General features: G+C 50.3%; 2 protein-coding genes and 1 long non-coding RNA gene across 4 annotated transcripts; 2 read left to right on the top strand and 1 right to left on the bottom strand.

Annotated features, from left to right (window-relative positions):
• Nucleotides 1-2,417: 2,417 nt before the first annotated feature.
• On the top strand, nucleotides 2,418-3,831 carry LOC119284403 (uncharacterized protein At5g19025-like). The gene has a single exon (XM_037563539.1). The coding sequence runs from the start codon at nucleotides 2,884-2,886 to the stop codon at nucleotides 3,577-3,579; it is 696 nt and encodes a 231-aa protein (XP_037419436.1). The 5' UTR covers nucleotides 2,418-2,883; the 3' UTR covers nucleotides 3,580-3,831.
• A 671-nt stretch (nucleotides 3,832-4,502) lies between these two features.
• On the bottom strand, nucleotides 4,503-6,708 carry LOC119284414 (myb-related protein 2-like). Of its 2 annotated transcripts, none has more exons than XM_037563546.1 (7): nucleotides 6,559-6,708; nucleotides 6,278-6,488; nucleotides 6,121-6,197; nucleotides 5,984-6,041; nucleotides 5,811-5,898; nucleotides 5,664-5,733; nucleotides 4,503-5,292 (listed from the first exon to the last, which is right to left on the bottom strand). In XM_037563546.1, the coding sequence occupies exons 2-7, from the start codon at nucleotides 6,480-6,482 to the stop codon at nucleotides 4,567-4,569; spliced, it is 1,224 nt and encodes a 407-aa protein (XP_037419443.1). In that variant the 5' UTR covers nucleotides 6,483-6,488; nucleotides 6,559-6,708; the 3' UTR covers nucleotides 4,503-4,566. The 2 variants fall into 2 exon arrangements, with proteins under 2 accessions (XP_037419443.1, XP_037419448.1); XM_037563551.1 differs by having other exon boundaries at nucleotides 6,278-6,485; nucleotides 6,559-6,703.
• Nucleotides 6,709-6,882: 174 nt separating this feature from the next.
• On the top strand, nucleotides 6,883-11,016 carry LOC119284431. The gene is made up of 3 exons (XR_005139091.1): nucleotides 6,883-9,287; nucleotides 9,404-10,375; nucleotides 10,514-11,016. It is a non-coding gene; the product is annotated as an uncharacterized LOC119284431 (long non-coding RNA).
• Nucleotides 11,017-15,494: the final 4,478 nt, after the last annotated feature.

Genomic DNA, 15,494 nt, shown 5'->3' on the forward strand with positions numbered 1-15,494 from the left:
ATACTCATCAATATCAATCAAGCAGGACGTAGGGTATTACCTCCATCATGAGGGCCCGAACCTGGGTAAAACATCGTGTCCCCTGCCTCCCGTTACCATCGACCTTAGACGCACAGTTCGGGACCTGCTACCCGAGATCCGCCGATTTTGACACTGACACTCGTATCCAGTGAGCCACCCAGCCGCCTTTTTATGTCGGAGAACACCTCTTCCTACTCGTCAGATGCCAAGAGAGTGTGGAGAATATGGTGTAAGGAGGAGATGATAAGCGGAGGTGTGGTGCGGTTCTTGCCCGATGTTTGTCCTCATTTAAACAGCGGCAGATGCAAGGAGCCAAATGGCGTTGTGTTTGATGCGCGTGTAAGTGCATCTAGTGCCACCCCTAGTTGGTTTTGGCGTATTGACGACAAACCTAGTTGAGGGACTAATGTGTTTGTGAGAATTGCAGGATAACACAGGTAGAAGTCCCTCATTGATTCGGTTTTCCTACCAGAGATGACCCCTAAAAATGTATGAAGACATTGAAGTCAAAGGTGGTATATGAAGACATTCACATTGAAGACTATGACAAGAGAAGACATCGCGTGAAGACTATGGAGCGCGAAGACTTAGCAGTTTCGTCGTTCTGTGTTTTTCTTTGTTGAGTCATAGGAACCACCGTACTGTTAAGTGGGGTCCAAGAGAACCAGTCAGAATGACTGAAGTGATGCTTAACCAAAATCCTATGTCTTCGAGTGAAAACTATGAGAGCAAATCTTGTCCAGAGTTGGATAAGTCAGCTTTGCTTGTAGCCCAAGTAAAGTTGCCGTGTGTGTTTGAAATCTGACCGTTGGAACACGTGTCAGTTCCTTAGTGACCCAGGATCATTTCGGACAAATCAGGTCGGGTTGCCTAGTGGCTATAAATAGCCCACCCCCTACAACCATAAACGGTTGGCTGCTCAGAGTTAGAGTACGACTTTTGTCGTTTGAGAGCAACCCACCTCGAAGCCTTTGAGAGAGGATTCCTTGCGAGGATAAAGCCCTAAACACCCAGAGCCAAAGAGTGTTAGGCATCACTTAAGTCTTCCTGTCTGTGTGATCTGAAGACTTATTACACTTGAGGACTGTGAATCCTCCAGCCGGTTAGGCGTCGCGTTCTGAGCATCCAAGAGTCATTGTGGATCGCCGGTGAACGAAGTCTGTGAATGTTTGAAAGTCTACCTTGAAGACTTACCAGAGTGATTGAGCGAGGTCTATGTGACCTTTGCTCAAGGGGAATACGGTGAGGACTGAGTGTCATGAGCTGCGTGTTCAGGACTGGGTGTCCGGGACTGTGTGTCCTCAGGTTTAAATACCTAGCCGCCCTAACCAGACATACAGTTGTCACAGCAACTGGAACTGGTCCAACAAATCATTATCTTCAACGAGTCACTGGTTTCATCCTTCCCTTCCCTTTGCTTACTGTTGGTCCTTGTGAAGTCATTGTATGATTGTATTATCTTTTGTCTTCACTGAGTGACTACTTGTTCTGATTGGCTTCACAATATCTTCCTACCTGATCTTACTGCCTAGCTGCTATTAGTCATTATGCTTTCACCTCATTGAATACTTGACTATGGTTTGTCTAGTGTAGTCTACCTTCCGCTACATGGTAATATGTTCATTTCTATCGTTTGTCTTCGAACTTCTATGTTTTGAAGACTTTCATAAAAATCGCCTATTCACCCCCCCTCTAGTCGATCACTAGCACTTTCAACGCGTCGGCGGGCGAACGGACGTGTGGCCGAAGTAGGTTTCTTGGCATACGCGCATGTGGAGGTAGGTAGGCAGTGTTTAGCCGTTTGAATGCGACGAGGAGGCTGCTCGGCCGGGCGTGCAACAAGCGGCGCTCTCTCAGCCGACGCCCTACTCCAATGCCGGCAGTGCGAGGCCGCGTCCGGTCTGGGTCGACAGCAATGTGAGCTGTTGGCGTCGGGCTGGAAAGCACGTGGGTGAATGAGGAGGGTTTTGGGTGGGCCACAGTTGCCAGACGCGGACATGTCAACGGTCCAGACACCCATAACCCCGCTCCCCAACTTTGTCTCCGGTTTGTGGGAAAAAGACGCCCGGGCCATCCTGCAGACCAATACATATTCGCGTTGGATGGCAAAACACGTCCCAACCAACCGCACGGTTCAGACGATTACGAGGGGTTTGAGGGTCGGCGTTGGAGACGACCCGACTACACGGTAGTCTATCTAGAAATTGGCAATAGGAAAATCGATTTAATGACATATTTGCTGGTGTGACGTGCGCTTTGTCGCACGGTCATGCGACGTGTGACTCTCGCGTCCAGTCTTGTAAACACAAAGACCCTTTATACCCCACCAAAGGTCCAACCGCAAAGAAGAAGAAGAATACGCAACAACGAAGGTCGAGTTATTATCTTACAAAAAATATCGGTAAGCCCTCCAATCGAACTTATTTGTTGACATCGTCATCCGGTTGAACCGGTCCAGTAAATAAAGGCGATTCAACAGTCGAACGAGTCCAAGAGCGCGGCGAGCCTGCCTGCACCTGAAAGCTGAAACGGGTCGCACAAAAAAGCAAGCGGGCGAAAAAGAAAAAGATGACAAGAAAAGAACGCCGTGTGAAGCATGTGACGCGCAACCTCCCCCGCAACGTAGGAAAAAGAAGAAGAAGAGAAAGCAAGCGAAGCGACGGCCCGGCTCCTTCCGCCAGCCTTCCCTGACGCCACACGTCACTCGCGCGACGCGACGGCGAGCCGCCCACCAACCGGGTCAAAAATACCCACCGATCGGACCCCCGCCCGCACACGCGACGCGACGCTCGGGCTCGCGGCTAGCCCGCCCACCCCGCACCGGCGCCCCCGCGCCTAGATCCCGATCCGCCGCGCCTCGCCATGGCCGACTGCCGCAGCCTCATCGAGTTCCTCCGCGCCTTCGAGCACCGCCGCCGCGCCTCGCCCTCGCCGTGCGCCCGCCCCCGCCGCGCGGCCTCCTCCTCCTCGTCGCCATCGTCGCGGGGAAGGCTCTTCACCTCGCTCTGCGACAACCCGCCCCCGACCGCCGCGCTCGACGCGCTCGCCCTGCTCGCCGTGCTCGGCGCGCTCGCCTTCCTGGCCGCGCCCTACGCCAGGCTGCTGGCGCGCGAGGCCGCCGACCTGGTGCGGCAGTACCCGGAGGAGCCCTACTCGTACGTCGCCTTCGCGGCGGGCGCCGGCGCGGCCGTGGCGGCCGTGGCGGGCCTGCTCGCGTGGGAGGCGGCCGGCCACCACGCGCGCAAGTGCGGCCGGCCCCGCTGCCGCGGCCTGCGCAAGGCCGTCGAGTTCGACATCCAGCTCGAGACGGAGGAGTGCGTGCGCGGGAGCGGCCGGCTGCTGCCGCCCGGCGGCCACGCCAAGACGCTCCTCGCGGCCGCCGGCTCCGCCGCGCGCCTCGTCGAGCTCGGCGAGGAGCACCGGGAGCTCGAGGCGGAGCTCCGGAAGATGGCGCCCCCCAACGGCCGCTCCGTGCTCATCTTCCGCTCCCCCTGCGGCTGCGCCAAGGGCAGGATGGAGGTCTGGGGCGCCAAGAAGGTGCGCCGGATCAAGAAGTAGTAGTAGTAGCAGCGATGAGTGGATGACACCGGCGCTCACTGCTCTCCATAATAAACTAGTTTTCTAGTTATTATTCCATACTCTATAATACAGTGCTCTTGCTCTTGTGGCAAGTATAGATGAGAATAAGGAGAGGAACAAAGGAATAGATACATGTCTTCTTATATGACTTGTGATGCACATCACCCCCCAAGATTATACATAGCTTTGCTCTTCCATTTGCAGTTTTTAATCGAATTATTATGCTATAAATGACTCTTGCCTTGCCTGATGCTGATCGTATGCAAATAAGTGCTGCGATGGACTTTACCTCAAAAATCGTTTGCGTTGTGTGGATGAATAGATGCATCAGTTTATATGCTGGTTGAACGATGTGCAGAGATGACTGCGGACGAATTACTTCCATCTTTATTCTACACATGCTTCTCTGAGATGTCAGTTGTGTTCGTGAAGTCTGCATCAATCGATAAACTGTTTGGTTTTGTTTTAAGCTGTGTTGAGCTGAAAGTATCCGCATAATGGCAGGGATAGCTTCTGTTACTAAATTGATTTAACGGTGTTATTTGGTAGGGTAAGGTTCTGGTAGTCCCTGCTATTCTTACTGCTTAAATTCCGAGAAATTGTATTATATACATGGATGAGTATTTCTCACCATGGTTTACCTGTATTAAGTGTGACGCTTACTCGGTTGGTGGTTCTCTAGCTATCTTTGCCTTCTGCATTCTATTCCTATATTTCATCCCTATTCCTTTTTTTATTATACAGATTTGATATCCTATTCATATGTATTAAACCTCTCGAAATAGAGATTTAAACTGCTGAGCTATAACATCTCAGTTTCTATACTCAATGGTTGAACTCTGGTGTACTAGTATTTTTTTCTTAACCTACACAGTTTAATCACCAAATAATGGTGTTCAAAATGCCAGGAAAAATTATTTGTATGCTCATTTCTTCTCTTCAATCATATTGCATATCATTAACAATTCAGCTCCAGCTGAAGCCATTTAAATCAAAATGCCTATACCCTTGATCACCATCATCAGTGTTTTGAGTGTTCAGATCAATTTTCTTCCCAGAACTTGGATGCTCAAAACCGGAATGTTCAACCGCTTGTCTCTTGCAGTTTGCTTCTTCAAGATATAGTCTGTCTGCATCTCTTTCTTTGCTTCCTGAGGCCGAACTGGCGGTGCTGCCTCTGCCATTCTTTTGAGGTGTAGTATATTCCTGTTGAATCTCCATGTCACTTTCACTTCCAAACTCTGCTTTGTGGTACTCATTCACATTTTGCAAATGACCCATCTTACGCTCGCTTAGGCTTCTATTAAGGGAAAACTGATACTCATGGTCAGGAGAGTGCTTTCTGCAAAATATTGAACTATCATCATATGCTTTGAGCATTCCATGGCTGTGTAGTCTATGCTCATTGATGAATCCTCCGGCTGCAGTCAAACAGTTATTGGTTGAACTTTCCATGAACTGGATTTGCCTCGGCTCTAGTCTGTGCATACTTGAACTTTCTTTTATCTCTGTAACTCCACTGCCGAAACATTCATTTGATACTTGTGAGACTAGTTCTGATATTTTCATCTTTGCATCTTCCAGGTTTGCAGGACCCGAATTCTGTTTTCCAAGGCTCTCTTGTGCCTGCTCTAGAACTGCCTGCAGATACTTCCCTTGGGCTTCTATCCGTAGTTGCAGATGCCGTTGTACCTGTTGCCAATTTAATTTCAGGTTAGAACCACTGCACTGATGGATATGTTTTAGTCACTCCATGCATGGTCTGTTACTTAGCTGGAATTTGACAAAGTTCATTGCTACATTAGAAGAAGGTATTAAGCATCTGAATTTAATGAGTGGTGCCAAATTGCTTTTTCGCTCTTTTGGTTCTTTAATTGCTAGACTGTATTCGTTTTATGGGGCCATCCCTGGAGGAAGCGCAGCGTTCAAAGGTGTCAAATAAGGATTTAGAATACATTATCAGTCAAATAAGGATTCAGGTTATCTTGATTTCCATCTACTGTGTGCATCTAATGAATTGTCTTGGTTAAGAGCTTATTACACAAGTAGTTTCAGTACCTCACCTCAAGTTGTTCGTTTAATTGTCTCTGCACCTCGATTTGCATCTGTAGGGCTTCACCAATTTGCATAGTTCTGTCACCCAGTAAGAGAGATTAGTACTTCATATTCACATGAAATACAATTCTGAATTGCATGGCCAGTTTCCTTACTTCTCTGGCTGTGGAATGGCATTTGTATTGATCATCTCTGGCACACTTGTTCCGGGCATGCCATCAGCTGCAATTGCACATCCTATGGCTGCAAAATTTCATGGCCTGTGTGTCATTATACAGATATATTATAATGGTAAAGATGGAACTATAGAAGTTAAACTTGGGCTTACTGTTCTTGTTTGTCCCGACGTTAACTTGAGCTTGGAGGTTCTTACTGAGCCTGTATTTCTGAAACATCAAAGAAATTCTGACTTGACTGCAGTTATGGGCGCCATTTTTAACATGAGAATTTATGATTATCATGTACCTGGAGGTGGCTTTTCAGATGATACAAGGTGAGTCCTGGAATGCCCATAAGCCTCATGACTGTTTTTGGAGTAGCTTCTGCGTGATAAACATGAGTGTAAGAATTCAGCGGACTTCTGTACAATGAGTAGATAAGAAACATATAGATGTATACTAACTCTCTGCTCCACCCAATTGATTGACCGCGTCTACAAATCGCTGATGTAACTCGGGTGTCCATTTGAGCCTTGGTTTTGCATCGGTTGAGAGAACTAGCCCAGAATCTCCTTGCGTACTTCCTCCGTGCAGAAACAGATGCCTCTCCATGGGAAAGGTCGTCCTAGTAGTGAAGAGCTCACTAGGGCCCTGATGTTGGTGATACATCTTCTGCTGTAGAATGGACAGAAATTTTTAGAACAACAGAAATTTGGAGGGCTTAAAGATCTAACCAACTTCTTACTTGTTCTGCAGTCGCTTCCTTCCTCTTTGCTGTTGCACGTTGAAACTGTGTATTGAGTATTTCCCTACTGACAAGACGAATACCAGTCTTGTTCTCCGTGTGAGCTTAAGCCTGTTGATACCCTTTTGGTCTTCTCAGGTTGATAAGGAATGCCCTGTGAGGGGCTCCTTATATGGGGAAACATAGAATCTAGCATCTTAGAACAAACAGCAGAAGAACAATCTTTAACCCAACTGACAGAAGATGCTGTCCTCAGTTATTCTTGGAAATAATAACCAAAATCAAAATATCAGTACTAATAGCAACCTGTGACAGCTGAGTAACATCAACCTTGTACCCCTCAGTAATGAAACTAGTCCTTTAGCTTTCTCTGCATTTCTGTATGGAAACTTCAGCTGCATATTTACTCATTAGATCAGTAGAAGGTATATGTACAGAATAAATACCTACAACTGGAGCAATTTGTCTTTCTGGAATGTTATTTTTTGGCATATTATCTGCTATATCTGCTTGGAGCGTGAAAGATACCTTTCCGAATCACTCATTTTGCCGAGATGGAAATATTTGTGCAACTTCTCTGTTACCTTCGTTACTAGTATTTAGTTTAGTGTTGCTGGTTCATGTTATGTGATTAATGATTTTAATGCTCTTAGAGGAATGCAGTATGTGCATCTTTGTTTAAATGAATCAATTAAGTTTTTTTTTCATTGCTGATACTTGTTGCCTTCTTGGAGAGTGACATCTTACACACAGAAGCACAATTTTTCTGTCAATTTATTCTGTCCTTTGTACTACTGTAAAGTGGATAGAATATGAACAAGCACAAGTTCCATCAGTGTCCTTTCCTGAGATTGGTACATATTCTCATTGTAGTCCAGAAAAGTATGGACCTACTGGCTTATGCTCTTTACATGGGATAAGCTCCATTTGAACCAGACCACTTTGCTTTTAATCATCACTAGTCAAACAACAACACTTATGTGCTATGATCCTGTATGTGCTACACAACCTTCATCATTTCAGTACTTTTTGCTAACATAGGCAGCTGCCTTATAGCAATCATTCTTCTAACCAAGTCACTGAAAAGTTAGATGTGAGTTCTAACTTCTAAGCAGAAGTAGGCGCTATGTTTCCTCCCTCCCTCCCTCCCGATTACTTATAAAATATAATATGGGTTCAATACAATAAATTCATGTTTGGTTCATCGGGAGATGTGTTCTGCAGCTCTAACGATCTGGTTTTGTTCTCTTCCTGCAGTCAAGTTTGTCAAATTTATCCGCATTTCATCAATTTGCCTTCATTCCTTCATTTTTATTTCTTTGGGATACTGATAGAAAAGGCATGAGTTATCCTCATGTATCATGCCATGAGTAATAAAGGGTAAGGATAAAAAGGAACACAAGTTATAGAGTTCGAAATACCCCCCTGGTCCCTCCCTTTGTGCCTTCTGTACTTATGCACCAGTTCTCTATGTGTGATTCAATTGATTGAAGTGGCACCTCATTAGAACTGTGCCAGTGGTATATGTCGACACTTGGGACCACCAGTGAGACATTTTCAGCTGCAACGGTTTAATGGTCTTCTGCACTTAAAGGAATGAACCATCAGGAATATCCCTCTTTATGCTTTACTATCACTGATTCCACTAACCCTTCCAGTAAGGTCTTCCTTTAGCTACTCATTGGGAACGGTAAGTTTGTAACATAACTTTCTTTTTATGCTTCATCTTTCTTCTCCCTTCGAAACAGTAAGGCTCTCATAGGTTTTAGTTGGAGAACGTTTGCTCTGTATTATGATGTTTATGATAATACCACAGATTTATTTCCCCATTCACAAATTTACTGTGTTTACTCCTATGTGCTGATGACTGTGCACGTATGTGTAGCATGGTATGTCAATTTACTATCTATTTTTTTCGAGATACTTGCTTCAGTTTATTTTCCTTATAGGTAACCTGTCAGGTTTTGCATACTGTTTGAACTGGAGGGTGGGCAGTCTTGCTATCAACATGTAAAGAGGTTATCAAAAGAAGAATCCAAAGCATCATCCTTTGCTCTTCCATCTTTTGCAAAGCAGCATCAGCTTGTGGGAGCATATTCAGTTGTAAGAGACTGGTCCTGGCAGCTATTTAGAACTGTAGGTTATATATGACCTGAAGCTTTCTGCTCTAGCGTCTGTGAACCTCTTTGACGCTTAGTTGCCTCTGGATCTTTGCCAGTCTAGAGCCTTTTCTGATGGAGGGGTACTACATAAAATTCTAATGGAGGAGTACACACAGTGAATTGACCTCGTTAACCAGATAATGTTATAGGAAAATAAATGAATCTGATGCAGCTGGTAGGGGGGAATGGAAGGCATCAAAAAAATTGGTGTCTTCACTGGAAGTAAAGGGTTTTATGTGTTTTTATGGTAAACAAGAAAAACTGCTTTGGTCTAAGAATCTTTCCGTTGTCAATAAAACTGAAGTTCCTTACTCTCTTATCCTTTTTCCCAGAAGTGTACACTAGTACATGATTTGTTCCTTTTCCAATCATCCTTTGTAAATTGGTCGTTGGAGGCATATATAAAGTAAAGTACAAATCCAATTGGAATCAATCATGAATAGCCATCCCAATTGCATGAGCTACTTATCTCATGAATGGAGGTTCTTCGTCCAAGCGCCATGGCATCAATTCTTTTCTCAGTGTCCTTGGCATCTGTGTTCAACCTCAAGTTGCACGCACAATTCGGTGAGCTATGCTTTTCATATGCATTTTCTTTCTCATCAATGCTCCTAGATGCACAGTTTTATTTCTTTTTGCTGATGCTCCTTGCCCACATCCTAATCTCAATATTCCTCTCGCAGCACTCCAGCTTTCTGTGGTTTTCACAGAATATATGCTGCCTGAGCCTGCAAATAAACTATCACGGCGGCGACTATCTTACACTTATTGATAGTTACTGTTCAGCGATGCTCGTTGAGCAACTACTCTGGTCTATTGGTTATGTGATGCTCTTGCAGTTCATGGGCACCGGGGAAGCACCTGAAAGGGTTCGTTCCTGATATGGTATCTAATGCCAAATTTGCACTCGAGATTTTTTACCTCGTTTATATTTGTGTATATGTGCTCTTATGTGACACGTGGTTAGATTTGTTTCAAAGAAATCTGTGATTAAAATTAGATTATGTTGAGGTGGTCGAGAGGGACATCTTCCGTATTCTTTGTTGGGAGCATCTTTGGAGCATATGGCATTTCAATTCCTGGTCAGTGCTTTTGATTTTGCTCTCTTTTTCATATTCCGGTGATCAGATTAACATTAGTCACTTTCGTGCACAATATTCCCCTTTAGATTGTACATAGGGGTGCCACATTTCGCCTCCTGGTTAATTGCAGATGTATTATCACTTTCTCGGGTGTTAGGTGCATCAGGATTTGTCTGCCTGGTTTTGATGGTACTGATCAACAGCATCACACCAAACTTGCTGATGTTCACCTATTTCTTCCGGAAAAAGTTGATGATGCTCTCTTTCCAGGACAACATACACCAAAACTTGCACCAACTTATGTTGGATATTGTCATTCTTCCTCTTTTGTTTGAGTCTGACTAATATTCATCACATAGGTGCTGTATGAGTAATTGTTGTGTAACCTTTCTTCATCCGTGGGTGCTCTTGAGTCTTGACTCTAGTTCCACTAGATCTGAAAAAAATGGATCGTGGGGTTCCCTACATGGGATACATGCTAGATGAGCTAGGACTGGCACTAGACTGTCTGCTACGAGCTCCACCTGAAAGCCAAGATTTAGCCTAGGGCCTGGGTTGGCGTTGATTGCTGAGGTGGGTCTTCCTCATAACATACTATTTTACCATGATTTGGCACAACAAAGAACTGGAAAATTCTTGTAAAATATTATGTGCCACACCAATTGTTTCCCTTTCTAAGCAATTTGACCTCGTGAAATTCTTGCTTAACAGGTTTGACATCGACGCGGTCATAAATCTTCTTCCACCTGATACCTGATAGGGGAGAAAACAAGAAGGATGGTGATATGCAAGCTGCTCCGCAGATCGTGTCTAAAGCTGGCTACCGAAAGTTGGGGGTGCAATGGCATCGCAACCCAACTCCGCACTCTGGAGATGAGGAATTTGGGATAACGATAAGTCGATGCGGATGGAGGCGTTAACATCTCTCCGCACGATCACCATTCTAGTTACATACATGCACTTGACCAGCAGTAAAGAAGCTGTTCTTTGTTCGCCGGAGCAAATGCTCCGCTTTTTAGCAGAGAAATTGTGCCTTTTTTTGCTGCGATATTCTTGTGCGCGAAGTCATGCAATATTCGTGAGGGGTGATGAAAGTAGGAAATATTTTTACGAGTTTTTGTAGGAAATAAAGTTGGCAATGGGAAAAGGACAGGGTTTTGGTCTTTGTGTCGGTTTAGTAGACTATAATTTAACTGCCAATATGAATATCACAGTTGGCGTTGTGTTTGCTGATGGTTGGGGGTGGTTCAAAAGGTTGGGGGCGCAGACCGCTGTTTATTATGGCAACGGTTAAAGCAGATGTGTGACGGTGTGATCCTGTCTGATAGTAGAAGAATCTTGTACTACCTCTATGAAAATATAAGACATTTTTGCGGTTAAATTTGAACTACAAAAACGTCTTATATTTTGGTCGGAGAGAGTAAATGGTTATTCGCTGGTCTCTCTCCCTAGCGTGCTCTCCCCCCACCCCTCGGCGTCGCCGGCCCCTGTGCCGACGGCGCGGCCGTGCCTCCGCCACCCGGCTGAGGTCTCCACCGGCCCTGTCTCGCTGCCGCCTGCCATGTCTCCTTGCAGCCCCGTCTCCTTGGAGAGGGTCGCCTTCTCGGACGTGGATTCCGCCCTCGGATCCTCGGCCCCATCGTTCGCCGATGTGGTCTGCTCCGGGCATTCAAGACCTGCTTCGCCGGCCCCGACTCGCCCATCAGACCTGCGCCGCCTGCGCCGTCTGCCCCACCGCGGCCGCACATTCAATCCATTGTGGTGGTGGGTGAGGGCGGCCATGAACCCGCCGGGGCGGGCAGGCCTGCAGCTTCGCAGGTGGCCGTTTCACAGGAGTGGCATGTGGTCCGACGCAAGGGCAAGAAAGGGGGGCTGCTCCGACCCGCCAATAGCACCGACGCCATTACTGCTCCACCATCCTCAACCACCGTCGGCCGCGGCATTCATACCAGCTCCACCTATAAGGCTGACCTCCATGGTAGGTGCTTCCGGTGTCTCAGCTCCTCTCACAGAGTTGCCTCCTGTCGTAGTGAAGTCCGGTGCATCCACTGCCTCGCCCTTGGCCATACCACCCACCACTGCCCTTCTCGCCACCTTCCTCGCGTTCCGCTCTCCTCCCTCGACGAGCCGCGCCGCCGCCCCCCTCCCTCACGGCTACCGGTCTCCTCCCGCATCGCTTTCCCGCAAGGTCACCCTAACCACGACCGCGCTCCTATCCTGTCTCGGTTGGTCTTCCCACCGCCGCCACCGCCACCCCCATCTCCACCAACCGTGCCGCCTACCACATCCCCCCTACCACCCCTCCGCCTGCCATGGAGATGGCAGCACGCTTCTCGTACGGTCCGGCGAGGGGGAACCGCCGCTGCCGCAAGACGGTGTGCCTGATCGAGGAGACCCAGGAGGCGCTGGACAAGGAGACGCGGCTGCGCGAGTCTGCCCTCGTGTTCATCGCCGTGGCCTCGCCAGCGTTGGTGCCCGCGGACGTCGCGGCGGCGGTTCGCGCCGAGTTCCCTGATGTGCCCACCAACGGCCTTTAGGTCTCCCTGATGCAGCCGGGCTCGTTCTTCGTGCGCTTTGCTCATCGCCGGTGGTTCGACCTGGTGCGTGGCCATGATATGGTGCACGCCCACGGCACGCCCCTGTTGATCCGTCGGTGGAACCGGCTGACCTTCGCGACATCCGTCAAGTGCCGGTACAGCATGCGGCTCTTCATCCAGGGCATCCCGCCGCACGAGTTCAGCCTCAACACCGCCCAAGACCTGCTCCCCGAATGCCTCTTCTACCAGGTGGCCATCGAATCCCTCGACAAGCTCGACATGTCCTACTTCATCGCCCGGGCCTGGGTGGGCGACCCCGACGAGGTGCCGACGGAGACGGTGCTCACCGTCTGGCCACGCACCCGCTGCTCCGACCCGCTGGCGCATGTCTCTCTCCCGCCCGGCTTTGGGCTCGATGGGGAGGGGGAGGAGAACTGCGCCTGCACCGAGCACCTCCCCAACAAGCTTCACTACCCGGTGCTCGTCCACGTCGACTCCGTCACCTACTATCCTCCCCGCCTGGAGTACGCGGTCCGGCGCGATGGGGGCGATGAAGACGACGATGCGCCGCCGCCCGAAGACCTGCCGCACCTGTGGGAGCACAGGGTGCCCGACGACGTCACCAGGACCCAAACAGGTTTCGGCCTCTCGCTGGCTGAAAGGAGGGGCCACCGCCGGAATGGTCACCCTACTCCGGCCACTACCGGCGGGTGCCCGGTGTGTTGCAGCCCGAAGAGATCTATGGCAAGGCCGTCCGCGAGCTATCCTCTCCCGTCTTCGTGCCGGTGGACGCCGATGAGGGCTCCGGCGACAACTCCCATCTCGGCGGCGCGGCAGCGGCGGAGCCGCGCGAGGAGGGGGCGGTGGCCGAGCCGGCTACGTTGCATGCGGACGTCACGTCGCGCGCCCCATGCGTGGGGTCCCCGGTGCTGCCGGCCCCGGCCTCGGTGGTCCAACCGCTGGTGCGTGCGGACACGGGCGGGGCCCTGTCCTGGTGGGCATGGGCCATCTGTCCCTGTCGCCTGGGGTGGCAGCCGACAGCGGGGTGCGGGCCACCACTTCCCCGCCAATGGTAACTGCGGCAGCCTGCACCCCTGCGGCATCAGATCTGCAGGCCGCAGTGCCCTCCTGTGTGTCCACCGCGGTGGGGCCGCTGTCGGGTGGTCGGGTGAGCGGCTCGAGGCCCACCACGGACGGCCTCCTGTCCGCTGCCCTGCATGGCGCGACGACCGTGCTGGATGGACCGCTGACCAAGCCCATGCATGCCCACGCTAGCGCTGGCCTCCTGGACGCTACTCTGCATGGCGCGCCGACCCTGGTGGATGGACCGTTGTCTGCGCATCTGCATGCCCACGCCAGCGCTGCTGAAGAGGGGGTCCCACACAGGGTGGGGCCGAGGCGGTGGGCCCTGGTGGGGCTGTCGGTGGGGTGCTTGCCTTCCGCATCACCCACGAGCAGGCCACCGAGCTCTTCCTCGACCTGGTGGCTGCCCCCATCGAACCGGCCGTCCTCCAGGCTCCAAAAGCACCGCGTGGACGTCCACGCCGCCCGGCAAGGACGCCGGCGACGGCCACAAGGCGCAGCTACCGCCTGAGCTGCAAGAAGAACCTCTTCCCTGCGGCTCAAGGGAACGTCATGGCACAGGCACGTCGCCTTGTCATGTCCAAGCGCGGGCTCGCCATCCCGGAGCGCGGCGAGGCGGTGGAGCTACGCCTTGCCGAATACCAGAGGATCTTCGACGAGCCCCTATTGCCTGTCCAGATAGAGGCACTCTCCGCGCTGGCCAGAGCGGGCAAGAATGCAGCGTCGCCGGCTCCGGCGTCGTCTTAGGCTGTTGTGTCGGATGTTAGTCGATCTCGTTCCCTTATGGAAGACAACTGGTTAGTTTGGAACGTCAGGGGTTTGAACAACCCAGCTAGGAGAGCTGTGGTTAAGGAGGTGGTGTATCGCAACAATGTATCCCTAGTTTGTTTGCAAGAAACGAAGCTATCATTCATCGATAGAGCTATGGTGGCACAGTGATGTGGCAATGAGTTCTCGGAGTTTGCATACCTACCCGCTGAGGGCACCAGAGGGGGCGTGCTGCTAGCATGGAAAGGAAACCACTACTCCCTGCCCGGTGTCACCATTCTCACACACGCCGTGGCTGTGACGGGGTGCAACGCCAAGGGAGAGCAACTAGGGATCATTGGTGTATATGGCCCGCAGAAGTGGGACGAGAAGGTGCAGTTTCTTCAAGAGCTCAGGCATACGGTGCAGAACTCGCTATCAGCCGGGGTTGCCCTAGCCTTAGTCGGAGACTTCAACCTCATCACGCGGGCAGCTGACAAGAACAACTCCCGGATCAACCGTCGATGCATCACAGCATTTAGGAGGTTCATTAACGAGTTGCAACTGAAGGACCTATACCTACATGGTCGTAGGTACACATGGAGTAGCGAGCAAGATCAAGCAACAATGGTGAAGCTAGACCGTATACTCATCAATGGAGCATTCGAGGAGCTGCTGCCCGACTGCATGTTGCATGCTCTATCCTCAGAGATCTCGGACCACTGCCCTTTATTGCTCAATTGTGAGATAGCTTTTCGGCAGGCGCGATGCTTCAGATTCCAGAACCATTGGACCAAATTGGAGGGGTTCGAGGAGGTGGTCTGTGCCGCTTGGCAGGAGGGGCCTACGGCCGGTGACCCCGTCGGCCAGTTCGCCGGCAGGCTCAAGGCCACGGCCAATGCACTCCAACGCTGGCAGGCCAAGTTCTGCAACAACATCAAGCTCAAGGGGGCCATCACGAGTGAGATCATTGCGCAGCTCGACAGGGCTATGGACCAGAGGCCCCTCACGGCAGACGAGAGACAGTTCAGGGCCAACATGAAGATGCAGCGACTCGGATATGCCGCGCTGGACAGGGCTATCTGGCGGCAGAAATCGAGGTTCAGGGGGATAAAGGAAGGGGATGCAGGAGCTAACTTCTTCCGTGCCAAAGCTACGGCGCGGAGACGCAAAAACTTCATCCCCAAGCTACAGGTGGACGGGGTTACAGTCACCGATCAGGAAACCAAGGTGAAGGCCTTCCACTCCTTCTTCGAGCCTATCTTCGGGGCCAAGCAACCAAGGCCAAGGAGGCTGAACTTACAGGGGCTCGGTTATGAACGGAT

Source organism: Triticum dicoccoides, chromosome 1A, assembly GCF_002162155.2.
Source record: "Triticum dicoccoides isolate Atlit2015 ecotype Zavitan chromosome 1A, WEW_v2.0, whole genome shotgun sequence".
NCBI lineage: Eukaryota > Viridiplantae > Streptophyta > Magnoliopsida > Poales > Poaceae > Triticum > Triticum dicoccoides.